Source organism: Mesoplodon densirostris, chromosome X, assembly GCF_025265405.1.
Source record: "Mesoplodon densirostris isolate mMesDen1 chromosome X, mMesDen1 primary haplotype, whole genome shotgun sequence".
Taxonomy (NCBI): Eukaryota; Metazoa; Chordata; class Mammalia; order Artiodactyla; family Ziphiidae; genus Mesoplodon; species Mesoplodon densirostris.
Window position 1 is genome coordinate 90,113,078 of NC_082681.1, and position 13,657 is coordinate 90,126,734.

At 41.4% G+C, this 13,657-nt stretch overlaps 1 protein-coding gene across 3 annotated transcripts in view; it reads right to left on the reverse strand.

The window, feature by feature from the left end:
• Nucleotides 1-13,657, reverse strand: part of PFKFB1 (6-phosphofructo-2-kinase/fructose-2,6-biphosphatase 1) — a 67,194-nt gene that overhangs the window by 4,390 nt on the left and 49,147 nt on the right. For all 3 annotated transcript variants that reach the window (XM_060086621.1, XM_060086620.1, XM_060086618.1), the window contains exons 8-10: nucleotides 10,754-10,961; nucleotides 7,861-8,007; nucleotides 4,262-4,366 (exon numbers count right to left, since the gene is read on the reverse strand). In XM_060086621.1, coding sequence (XP_059942604.1) covers nucleotides 4,262-4,366; nucleotides 7,861-8,007; nucleotides 10,754-10,961 — 460 coding nt within the window. The remainder of the gene's footprint in view (nucleotides 1-4,261; nucleotides 4,367-7,860; nucleotides 8,008-10,753; nucleotides 10,962-13,657) is intronic.

Sequence of the window (13,657 nt, forward strand, 5' to 3'; positions counted from 1 at the left end):
AAAGGGAGAGAAACACTTGGGTAAGAAGAGGAGATGAGGCACATTTGCCCAGAGGAGAAGAGCTCTACACTAGGAATCAGGAAAACTTGGCTGTGGTGCCAGTTCAGTTGTTGGTCCAGCAGTATGACCTCAGGCAACTCACTTTCTTCTTAGGGCCTTAGTTTCTCATCTATTAAATGGGGCAACCAATATAGTGGAGTAAATAACAATAATAAAATTTCCACTAAAATTCCCTAGAAAATCTGGATAAAATAAATGTCCGCACTGCTGATCTTTGAAGAAAATGAAGGAAACATTATGAATATATGGTTCCAAAATGAAGAAAAGCTGGAAAAAAGAGTGATAAATTGATATAGAAGCCACAACTCCCATGAGGGCATTTGCCAATCACAGTATCCAAGAGCCTTGAGCTTTTAAAACCTTATAGAAACACGAGACAAGGCCTTAGCTGTGTACGAGGTGGAGATTTGGGACTGAGACTCACAAAAATCTGAGACCTTCAAAGGACTACATCCTCAGCAAAACTATAAACTAAAAAATATATCCACAGGCAAAGGGAACCAGTAAGAAAATATATCTGTCTCTGCCTGAATCTTGGTGGAAAAAAATTGGAAAAGCCTCCTGTAAGAATGTATAACCACAAGCCTATCCTCAGGTGGATTTGTGGCTCAGAATTATACTACCTATGTGTTTTAGAAAATGCTAAGCTGAGAATTTAATAAAAAGTGATTTCAAGTTGTTAGCTCCCAAGAGTGTCTGGAAGAAGCAAATGGAAATTCTCTCTGGATTCTCTCAACTCAGACTGCATGGGATTCCCACAGAAAAATTTTCATCAAACTGAAGCTCACATAACATGCAAGGAAAATAATCTATCATGAGTAAAAATAAGCAGAAACAACAAGAACCCTAACAACTTAAGATAAAGGATCCACAATATAAAGTGAATATGCTTGAGATTTTGAAAGAAATAAAAGATTGAATCAAAAATTTAAGGAAGAAATAAGATGCTATTGAATATATGATCTAGATTTGAAAAAGAACTAAGTAGAATTTCTATAAATGAAAGATATAGTCATTAAAATGGAAAACTCAATGGATAGAGTAAACAGCAGATTAGATACAAATCAAGAAATACTGTTCTGGAATATAGAGCTGAAGAAATTACTCAGAATGTAGCAAAGAGATTGAAAATAAGAGGAAGTTAGGAGACATAAAGGATAGAGACAGGACTAACACACATCTAATTGCATTTCGAGGAGATAATAGAGAAAATATGAGAGAGGAATAGTTAAAGATATAATGTCTGGGAATTTTCTAGAATCGATGAAGAATCCTAGTCCTCAGATTCAGGAAGTCCAATTAACCCCAAGCAAGATAAATGAAAAGAAATTAATATGTAGACATATCAGAGTGGAACTTAAAAGCAATAGAGACTCAAGGACCCTAAAAGCAGTCAGAGAGAAAAGAAATGACAATTAGACTTGCAGGAGACTTCTTAACCATGTTAGAAGCCAGAAGACAGTGAGGATAATATCTCCAAAGTGCTGAGAGAAAACTGTCATCCTAGAGTTTTATACCTTACTAAAATACCATCTAGGATTAAGGACCACCCCCCAAAAGACATTTTTAGACAAAAAGAAAGGTGAGTCTACTACCAACAGATCCTCCTAAAGAAACTTCTAAAGGAAGATAGACATTGAACCCAGAAGGAAAACTTGAGCTGTAAGGAGAAAGAATGATCAACGGAATTGGTAAATATGTGGTTAAATCTAAATAAAGACTGACTGTATACAATATTATTTTTTAGCGAATAAGAATTTTATTTTAATTGGATAAGTGATTTTACCCCTTTTCAGCTATATAAAATCCATCTAGGAGAACAGTATGGAGGTTCCTTAAAAACTAAAAATAGAACTATCATATGATCTAGCAATCCCACTCGTAGGCATATATCCAGAGAAAACCATAATTCAAAAAGATATATGCACCTAATGTTCACTGCAGCACGATTTATAATAGCCAAGACATGGAAGCAAGCTAAATGTCCATCAACAGATGAATGGATAAAGAAGATGTGGTATATATATATATATATATATATATATATATATATATATATATATATATATATATATATATATATATATATATATATATATATATATATATATATATATGAATGATGAACTATTACTCAGCCATACAAAAGAATGAAATAATGTCATTTGCAGCAACATGGATGCTTCACTTCACTTATCATATTAAGTGAAGTAGTTAGAGAAAGACAAATATCATATGATATCATACATATGTGGAATCTTATTTTTTTTTAAATGATACAAATTAACTTATTTACAAAACAGAAACAGACTTATAGATATCAAAAAACAAACTTATGGTTACCAAAGGGGAAAACTGAGGGGGGGGGATAAATCAAGAGCTTGAGATTAACAGACACACACTACTATATATAAGATATATAACCAACAAGGGCCAACTGTATAGCACAGGGAACTCTACTGAATATTATGTGATAACCTTTATGAGAAAAGAATCTGAAAAAGAATGAATATATGTATATATATAACTGAATCACTTTGCTGTACACCTGAAAGTAACACAACATTGTAAATCAAATATAATCCAATAAAATTTTTAAAAAAGAAAAAATCCATCTATGTGGGTACAAAGTTTATTAATTGTTTGGAAGTAGCTCTATTTTGTCTAGCATTTATAATAATTCTACTCTGGTAATATTGATTTAACTTAAAAAATATAATATGTTGGTATTATAGGAAAAAATAGTGATATATTCTGATAGATTGTTGTAAATTGAAGTGCTTCAGTAAGCATTAATTCAATCAACATCTACTTAGTAAGTTGTGCTTACAATAATAAATTTATTAATAACAATAATAAGTCATTTGAGGGATAAGACACAAGTTTGAAGTAAAATACAAAACAACAATTAACATGTAAGTTAAGAGAGGGAGTGACCAGAGTTGTAACATTTTTATACTGTTTTAGGGGGTGGGTGGAGACATTGATTTTTAGATTTTGTCAATCACACATATTAAAATGTTAAGAGTAACTCTAAAAGAATGGAAAGAGATTGTATAAGTCAAATATAGATGTAAAAACTCTATCAATTCTAAAGAAGGGAGGAAAAGAGAAAAGATAAACTAAGCCTAGAGAACTCAAAATAAGATAATAGAAAGAAATTCAAATAAATCAGTAATTACAATAAAAGTAAGTGTACCAAATTTACCATTCAAAAGACATACATTTTCAGTTTTTATTAAAACCAATAAATGTCAACTATATGCTGTCTATAAGAAACAAAACAAAAATACACAGAGAAGTTGAAAGTAAATGACTAAAGATGAACTAGGCAAATACTGACCAGAAGAAATCTTATATAGCTATATTAATATCATATAAAATACACTTTTAGGCAGAAAGCATTATTAGGGGGAAAGAGGCTTGCTCACTATGTAATAATAAAATATACAATTCACTAAGGAGATATAATTGCTTTAAATTTGTATGCCTCTAACAACATAGCCTCAAAATATATAAAGTCGGACTGACTTCATAATGTCATTTTTGAGGATGAAAATACAAATGTGAAAGTGCTTTGTAACACAGGATATCTATTGTTTCTTCTTCTCTGATATCTTGCTTTCTGATAATTGTTCCCTGGAATCTGTATCAGAAATGGAGTATGACTAATAAATATTCTAACATGTGGAACTGGCTAAATGGAGACTGGGTTGAAAACAACGAGGATTTACCTCACATGGGAATAGGGAACTGATAGTCTGGTTCATGTGGTGGCAAAGAAGTTGGATAAACCATTAGCCATTGTCCCTTGGGACTCCAACCCACAGTCCAGAGAGGCTGGAGCTTTAGGCAACTTGGCAATAAAATGTCAGGAAATTAGAGTATATTGAACTATTTCAAATACCTTTAGTGTAAGGGTATCAAAGACAAAGTCTAGGACAAAGTGAGCCCTCCTGAAAGAAGACAGAAAAATAATCATGCAAATGTGTAGCTTTTAAAAAACAGAGGAATCAGTTGTCTATAGCTAAGAATGAGACAGCCAAGGGCCAGATAATCATGTGCCTTGTGGGATGGAAGATGCTGCAAAATTTGCTTTACCCTGTTTTTAAAGCTGTCTAGGAAAATATGGAATCCTGGTAGTTGGAATAGAGATACTGGGGAGGAGTTCTAAGAGTCTGGCCACCCCTCCAAACCTTACCTCTCCCTTGGGATAGCGGTAGCGATATTTATCTTGGTCTCGTAGTGCAAATTCTTCAGGGTAGTGTTCTTGAATTTCTTCGTAGGTCATCTCCTCACAGACACCCTGAGAAAAATTATTTGGGGACAAAAGTATTCATAAGTTGGAATCCCCACAGCCTCTACCATAGTTCTGAAGCCAATGATTGTGGAACGTTAGCACACAAGCACCTGGGTTTCTGTGAACACAGCTCTAGGTCTGTGTCTGTTGTCTGAATGTATGTGTGTATGTATGCACAAGGTGTGTAGCTGTGTGGATGTGAGAATGAGTGCATGTGTATAGGTGTGTTCAGGCTGAGTGTATGGTGGGTATCTGGTGTTTCTCTATGGTTGTCCCAATAGGTTTATAGGTGTGCATTGTATATATGAGTGTGTATTTTTATAAATTTGTGGGGATTTGTGACTGTGTTTATCTGTGTGTGTGCAGCATGCTTATGGTGTGTATTTGTGGTATGTTTAAGGTCCTATGCTGTTGGTTGTGTATTTGTCTCAGCAGATGTATAGTGTATTGGTGTGAGTGTGTGTGTATGCAGACTGTCTGATCATCTAAGAATGTGCCTGCATGGGTGTCTCTGTGGTCTGTCCCTCCATGTGGGTCTCAGTGTGTCTGTGGTATGTGTATCTGTGAGTGTGTATGTCCCTGATTATATGTGTCAGTATCTGTGTACCTATGTCTGAAGTCTGCGTTAATCTGTGGTAATATGATTGAGGTTATGTGTCTGTACTGTTTATATGTCCCCGGTGTGCCTCTATGTGTCTATGTGATGTAGATATATGCAAAGACTGCATGTGTGTCTATAGTGAGTGTGATATGTATCTCTAGGTGTGTCTGTCTGTAAGTATGTATGTGTGTGCATGAATGGTGCAAATATGATTGGTAGATGCATCTAAGAGGGAACTTGTGTTTGACTATTGGGTCCATGTGTCTGTGAAGTGCATGTCTGTGAGTGTAAACATACCTATGGTGGATGTCTGTGACTGTGTAGGCAGGCACATGTGTGTACGCACATCCACAGCAGTGTTTTCTTGTGTTATAGCATTTCCCATCCCTCCTGCCCACACCTCTGCTCCAGGACCTCTGGCAGATAAAGAAACAGGTATCCACAGACTTCTCAGAAGGCAAGAATTAGTAAATTCCTAACAGTTTCAGAGTGGTCCTTGGGGAGATACAATCTCCACACCCAAAGAAGGAATCAAGGGCTCAGATAATGAGTTCCCACTGAGAAATCCACAGAAGTGAGGTGGCTGCTGGTAGAGGTGGGAAGTGATGTTGGGTTTGTAAGATTTCCATCTGGTTGTGTAGATTCCAAGTAGACCTGCCTGTAGGGGAGCAATGTGCTCTGGTTTTTGTCTTTTGAGCTATCAACCAAGCTTCCCTTAGGGTTTAGGTTCAACCCTGCCCCAGCCTACAAGAAGACAGGCAGTGGCAAACCTGCAACTGACACTGTCCATAGGAGAAAGTGCACCCTGTATATACACAAGGTCTTTCCAGATTGTCTTTGACTTTCTATTCTGAGGCATGCTGGGAGCCTGTTGCCTGTTGAAGTGGCCACTGACTTTATTGACAAGGAAAATTGCTTAACTTCTCTGAATTTTATTTTCCTCATCTGCAAAATAAGGATAATTATAACTACCTCATAACAGTAGTTTGAATATTAGAGATAATATATGTAAAAGAGACTAGTACAGAATGTACAAGGCACATTTTAAAAACTCAATCAATGGAATATATTATTATATTAATTAATATTATTTAGATTATATAGTAATTTAAATAGATTAATTTAATCTAATGTTATTAGATTAATATATCTAATTATTAATATATCACTGAATGGAAAAGAAACCAGAAAATTAGACATCATTCTAAATTCTTCCTTCTTCCTTACCCATCCCCTCATAGCTAATTCCTGAGATTCTTCCTCTTAAATTTCTCTCAGATCTATTCCTTTTTCTTCCCTTTCCATCTGCACTGCTATGACCTTAGTAGCTCTACAAACACACACACACACACACACACACACACACACACACACAATTCCCTCTTTGCTTATTCTGCTTTCTCTGCATGACATACTATTCCTGATCCTCTCTCTCTGGCTCACTGTTACTCACCCCTTAGGCTTTAGCTAAGTATCACTTCCTCTAGGCAGATCATGGCTGGGCCAGATGCCTTGCCCCAACATCTGTGTGCCCACATTCTAACCCATCAGAGCCTGTATCACACACATTATTTTGCATTCCTCTGTCTACCTTGGTTTATTTCTGAAAACCCAGTGAAGACAGGAACAAATCTCTGTCTCCAGCACTACTCCAGAGCCTGAAATGGAGTAGGTATCCAATAAATGTTTACACCACATGTGGGCCAGAAACAAACAATAACTGAACAATTATGATGAACTGTTGCTTGCATGTATTTTATAACAAATATATGTGATATGTATAACAATTCTGTATATCCCTTTTCTAAATATGTGTGTCTCTGTACATCTACAGTTAAGCATATATGTATTATGTATACACAAACATACTTCTCTGTATTTATCTAGCAGGCAATCAGGTTAACCTACCTACACACAAGTTATCTACATCTGTGGTGAAGCTTTTACTTTAGTGTCTAACCTGTTGTCAGTGTACCTATGGTGCAGGTGAGACAATGGAGAGGAAACACCTTCTCAAAAAGCTCATGGAAAAACCTGACTCTAAAGAGAGACTGCCATGTCATGAGGGTCAGATGAAATATTTACCAAAATTTTCTTCTTCATTTCATCTCCAATATACATATGGGCCATCACACCCTCACCTCTTGCCTAGACTAATGCAGCCATCTCCATACTGGTATGCATTCTCATTCTGGCCTTCTGCTCACCTCGTCTCCACACATGACCAGAGTGGTCTATTTTTAAGGAAATGTGAATCACATTCAGGCTACTCCTCCTTGACTTAGACCACATCAATGGCTTCCCATTTTTAGGGCAGCATCCAAATCCCTCAACATGGACTATAAAGCCCTATAAGCTGTCTTCCTTTCCAACCTCATCTCCCTTCTCTCCAGACCTCACACTCACTGTCCCAGACTCTCTGCTATTTTTCCTCAGTTACCTAAACATGCCATGCTCTCTTCTCACCTCTGGGCTTTCACATGAACTGTTCCCTATTTCTCGAATTAAAATTATCCCCTCACCCCAGTCCATTTTGCCTGCTTCTTGTCTCATCTCCAGCTTCCTCTAGGAAGCTTTCCTTCTAAATCTTCCACCACTGTCTTGTCAAGAGTACCTTCACCTTCTGAGACTCTATAGTCCCTTGCACTTCCCCTCTCACAAACTTTTGTCACATGCAATGCAATGTCTTATTCACGGTCTGCCTTTGGGCTCCATGAGAATAAATACCTTGTCTGTTCTGGCCTTCACTGGATCCCCAAGGCACAGACAGTGTTTAGCGCAAGAAATGTTTGTTGAATTAATTAGGTTCCCCATATGAGCCAGAGTAGAGGCAATCCAGGGGATAAGCCTAGAGTCAAGCCTCACCATCCACCGGGAAATCCATCCCCCTCCATCTCACCGCATCAATCTCATTCAGGGCCTTCCACTGCTCATAGGGAACACCCAGGGCTTCAGCTGTCTGGATAGTCCTCTTCATGTGGCTGGTCCACACCTTCAGGGAGCTGAGGCCCTGGGACTGAATGAAGTTGGCCAGGGCATAGGCATACTGGGGAGTAGGGGAGCAAAGGGGGAGAGCAGAGGAGAGAGAGAGATGAAAGAAGACAGGGTGACCATGAGAAGAATTTCAGATCTGCCACAAATAATGGAGTGACGATGAACAAGCAAAAGTAGAGTTTAAATGTTCCCAATTTATAAAATGTCATACTCTTGCCCATGTGACTAAGGACCAAGGGAATAGAGAAGAATATGTGTATTCATGTGTGTATATGTGCATATGTGTTTGTGTGCGTTCACTGATGTTTGCTCACAGAACCTCCTACTTGACTGTTCATTCATTCAAACAGCCCACCTCTAACATTTGTGGAGCCTGGGCCAAAAGTACAAATGGAAGCACTCCACTCATAGTCTACTTGCCTCCTTTTCCCATTTTTGCTCCATCCTGCACCCCTAGGTGCCTTGAGTACACGTTTATGGATAATCCAGTCACAGGAACAAGTTCTGTCCACACCATATTTCCACCAATCTCCATGACACACAAACAGTAACCCCTTTGCCACCCCTTTGCCTAGGGGTGAACACTTCTGTGACGTGGCCTTTTCTCAGGTGAACAGACTCTGGGATATGCCCATGTAGGTAATGGAAGCAGACTCTGGGCAGGAAATTCTAGTGTTCTGGGTACTCTGAGTGTGGTCTGGAAGTGTATGGGGGTGGGATGTGGGTACCTTTCTCTTTGACGCTGTGAATTCTCATTGTTTGAGCAGGAGACCTGGTACCCAGGTTCTAAGGGCATTCAAACATTTACTGAGTGTGTGTGGCCATGTGCTGGGTACTGGGGTGCCCTGTTATTAAGACATGGCCAGTCCAGTGAGGGAAACAGTGACAGCACCAAAAGGAACCACTTAGGTTTGTGGGAGCCCAGATGAGCAAGTGGTTCACTTTTCTTCTGCATATAGGCATGTTATTCATCACAGATGGTGTGTGAGGAACATCTGCACAAATGTACAGATACAGGCACACATTTTCATGTACAAATATAGGCATTGTGTACACACATTCTAATTATGGATTATGAGTCAGCAGTCAGTGTGCTCTGGTGGAAGGAGTCCTGACTGGGAGACAGGCGATGGGGGTTATGCCCGTGTGGCCTCGGACGTGTCCCTGGCCATCTCTGGCCTCATATCTCCTGCCTATAAAATGCAAACAGCATTAGCTCACTCAGCCTGGTCTCTGTGAGTGTCACATTGGATAGTGGACAGGGAGCACCCAGAGCATTCCCTGGCACATAGTGATAGCTACTGTGATTGGTGGTGGGTGACAGTTGATGGGAAACTGCTTTGTAAACAATGCATGGTGCACTGTGCCCTTTACCATGAAGGTTGGGGCCAAGCATGTGCATGTACATGCGCACACTTTTGTTCAAGGAGGCATGTTGGGTGGAGATGGCCACGTGTCCAAACTGGGTGCTAAATTGTGCAGGCAAAGCCACGGACAGCCCTAACCAAGAGACCCCTGGCTGTAGGTGGTGCCCCGGGTTAAGGTGGCTCCTCCAGTGGTCTCTGACTCTGCGAGAGAGGCGAGAGTCAGAGGTCACAGTCTACCTCGAGGGGAGGCTACCAGTCTGAAAGTAAGAGAAAATGATCCAGGAGGACCAGGCCTTCCGGTGCGATGCCTTGCCTGTGACACTGCCAGCTCTGCAGTGGGGGAGGCTGAGGAGCAAGCATGAAGGCCTGGTTTTCAGTCCTGGCTCTGTCCTTTACTGGCTGTGTGACCAAGGGCCACTCTCTGTTCCTGTGTGGGCCTCAGCCTCCTCATCCATAAATCAGTGACGGTAATGGCCACTGCACAGAGCTGTTGTGAAGATTAAATGAGGCCACACATGTGGAAGCAGATGGTGCAGTGAATGTGCAGAGGTGTCCAATAAAAGAGGACATTCCCTCCCTCCTGCACCTCATTTCTCACTTTTTCCACCCCAAACCATCCTCCCAGCAAGAACAATAACTGTGGTAACAAGCCCAGGGACAGGGCCAAACATAGGAAAATGTGTCTCTATAATTGGCCAACACCCATAATGTGCAGCTCACTATTCTCAGCTACAAAGAGACTCCCACCGTGAGGGTCAGAGATGGGCCAGAAGTGGGGGGGATGGAGCCCAGGTGACCTGCCTAGGAGGGCAGGAAAGGACAAGGGAGGGCTTCCTGGACCAGCTCATGGAGCAGGAGATGGGTCCTGGAAGGGGTGGAGGAGGGAGGGCAGAAAAGAAGCGGTAACTGGTGGGGGACAAGTGCTGACCCTGTGATGACCTGTAGTGGGGGTTTGGGGGAGTAGCATCGGCCCTGAGTAATGGAGGAGAAGACGGATTCAAAGGTGGGACACTTTAAGGCAGGTATCTGTGCAAATGACGGTCACCAGCTGACAGAGGGGACAGAGGAGGACAGCCTCGGTGGGGAAACTGCACAAGCAAAAGCACAGAGTTGTGAGAAAGATGAGGGGACCAGTCAGGCAGGAGAGAGGGTGCTTATTGTAATGGGGCTGGAGGAGCAGCCAGATCTAGGAAGGGCTGGAGCACCAGGACCAAGCCATCGGACTTGCAGATGCTGTTGGCACTTGGGAGCCATTCAATGGGTCAAAACTGAGTGGCTGATGGGGTGGAAGAGCAAGAGTGACCAGAACCTGCTTTTATCCTGCCACTGAGTCCCCCCATTCTCAGGACCCAGGCAGCAGCCACCCCACCAACCCGCAGCCCACCTGGACCAGCTCAGCCAACACCTCTGAGTGCATGGGGCCATCCCTACCTGCTTGCCCCCAGCTGAGAGGCCAGAGTCACCTCCGATGCGGCCTCTGAGGTTGAGTTCACTCTCACCGTGCCGGCATAGGTAGATGGAGCGGGGTGTGACGTGGATGTTCATGAGATAGTAGACTGTGCGGCTCTGGATATGGTCCTGCACTCGGTTCACCATGTAGCGTGTGCCCACGTCGAAGATCTTGATGTAGGACAGGTGGCTGGGCCAACCCAAGCAGGAGCAAGGGCAGCTCAGGGGCTGATGGTGGAGAGGCTGATCCCAAGAGAAAGCCCCAACCACACACCCTGCCTTCAAGCCTCCTCTATAACCCAGCTCTCACCTACCTTTCCTCTACCTTGCCCTGTTCTGGGTGCCTGTTCTAGAGACTTGGTTCCTGGCCACTCTGAGGAGCTCACCGCCTGCTACCATCTCCTTTTCTCTCCTTTCCTCAATCTCAGTTTGAGCCAGACTGTCGTTTTACTTTCACTCCTCACACTTCAGGCATCTAGGGTTCTCTCTTTTGTGGTTCACACTGCTGACATACTCAGAGAGAAACAGTAATCCTCTGTGTCCCTGACTGTCTCCAACATCTCACAGGCCACTTGCATTTGCTGACCATTTTGTGTGTGTGTATGCATCTGGCAGGGGTGGGGGCTTCAAAGTGCATAAGTCCTCATAACCATCCTAGGAAGCAGAGATTATTATCTCTGATAAGTGAGGAAACTGAAACACAGAGAGAGGAATTGATTTGCCTAATGTCAAACTCTCCAACCATCTCATCTATGACTCTCAGAACCTAAGTAGAAAATATCTGATGTAGCCTTGTTGCCTTGTTCCTGGTACTAGGTCCTGAGTGGCTCTAGGAGAACTTCCAAATTCCGTAGCTTAGTCTGACATTCTAGGTGCATTCATACACTGGTCCTGCTTTGCCTCACCTCAGTGTTCCATGTCCATGCTCATAACTTCTCTGTTTCATTCTAGCCTTAATGCTTTTGCTGAAATATTCTCTGTACTCCTCTACTTTTATTCAGATTTAACTAGGCCATTGCAAGGTACTGTTCTCTTTCCTTGCAAATATGTTAATTGCCTGATTTCCAAAGCTGAGCTCCTATGCATCCATCCTTAAAGAACCAGTACATTCACTCTCTTTAGAAAGTTTTCTTTGAGCCCAGGATCATGTGAAGTCATTTAAAGGTACTTCATATCAAAAGTATTATAGTAGCTAATGCTTACCCCCATCATGTGTAATTTAAAATAAAAATTATAAGCTATATTATAACATGAAAAAGTTCTACTGAGTTCTGGTTATATTTTTTCTGTTTTGACTACCTTGATGCTGTTTTTGAAATACAAGCTATTAAAAGCTTTCAAGATTTTATTTTCTTATTTTTGGTGGACTCTACCTTGCTGGTGCCCTAAACGCATGTCTAGTCCACCTACTGGGTAAACATGTTCTTCCAGAACTTTTCCTCCAAGTTGGACTGGGTCCCCTCTTCTGTGTTCCCCACCACACTTGCTTTACCATCCCCACAATTCTGGTCAACTGCATACTCATTGTCTTCCTCAACCAAGTGGGCATTCTATCAGAACAGAGATAGATAGCCCTTCCCTCTTTGGGTTCCTAGAGTACAGCTTAGGGGTAGGCCTTGATGCATGGATTGTAAATGTCTGTTGATGGAAAAACAATTAGATAAAGCCAACTTTCAGAATCAGTTGCCTTCAGACCCAAACTGATTCATCAAACACCGAGTACCTGCAGCAGTCTAGGCCAAAGGCTAGGGGCTTTCTCAATGTTGTTCTTTCATTTTAGCTCCCCTCCTTCAAACTTCTTCCACTATATGCTACTACCCATACAGTGCCTTTGTGGAAATTTGAAAAAGTTTCCCCTACTCCAGTACACGTCTTGGTGAGAAAAGCAAGTGCACCTGTGACCTGGCACAGTGAACAATATTCACAATTGTACACAAGGTCCTGCCCCTTGTCCTGAGTGTCTAAGCCTCATGTGACACTTTTTATGATATAGGGATGTGGGAGGAGGATAACTATGATGGAAGTTTGAAGACAAGAATTTGAGTATATATTCTTCTACTCACTCATTGTGTGGCCTCAGGTAAGCCCTTGCCCTGCCCTGGGTCTGTTTCCCCATCTAAGAAGTGAGGCAGTAACAATGCTCACCCCTGGGGACTTTGGTTGGACAAAGTTGGAAGGATGCTCTTTAAACTTCTTTGGGTGGTGATGACTGTTAGAAGCCTCCTTATACTTCTTACTTGGGGCCCAAAGGGTCTGAGTGACCAGAGTATCTTCTCATCACAATCAATTTTGAAAGAAAGTGAGGTTCTGGGTATACCCTACATCTAAAACTCACATTTTCCCTGTACTGCCAGCTAACACCTCTCCAATCTTTAGTTGGTATTGTGAATGAAAGTTTCATATTTTTAATGTATCTTCCCATATGTCAAAGCACTATGGAAGCTACCGGAGGATAGAACCTACCTCTCTTGCCCTTATTTACAGCCCCGATGTACACCATAGCCCAAAGAATCCAAATACTTATTGATTGAAGGTACATGCGTGTTGTGAAAACAGACATGATTAAGAGACAGAATATGTGGTTAGAATCCTAGCTCTACCTCCTGACTTGTGGTAGAAGCTTGAGCAAGTGGTTTCAGCTCTCTAAGATGCTATCTCCTCTTCTTGAAAATTTATGATCATAAGACCTATTTCAGCCTCCTTAACAGGGATGCCGAGGGGATTCAATGAAACAAAAATGGTGAACATGTTTGGAAGCTGAAATGTCATCCATGTGTGAAGAATACTTTTGAAAACATAATAGCAACAACCACAGGAGAGAGACATTTTTCCCCCCTGAGATCAGGGTCCTAATATGTCCATATTGTTCAGGAAAACACTACTTCA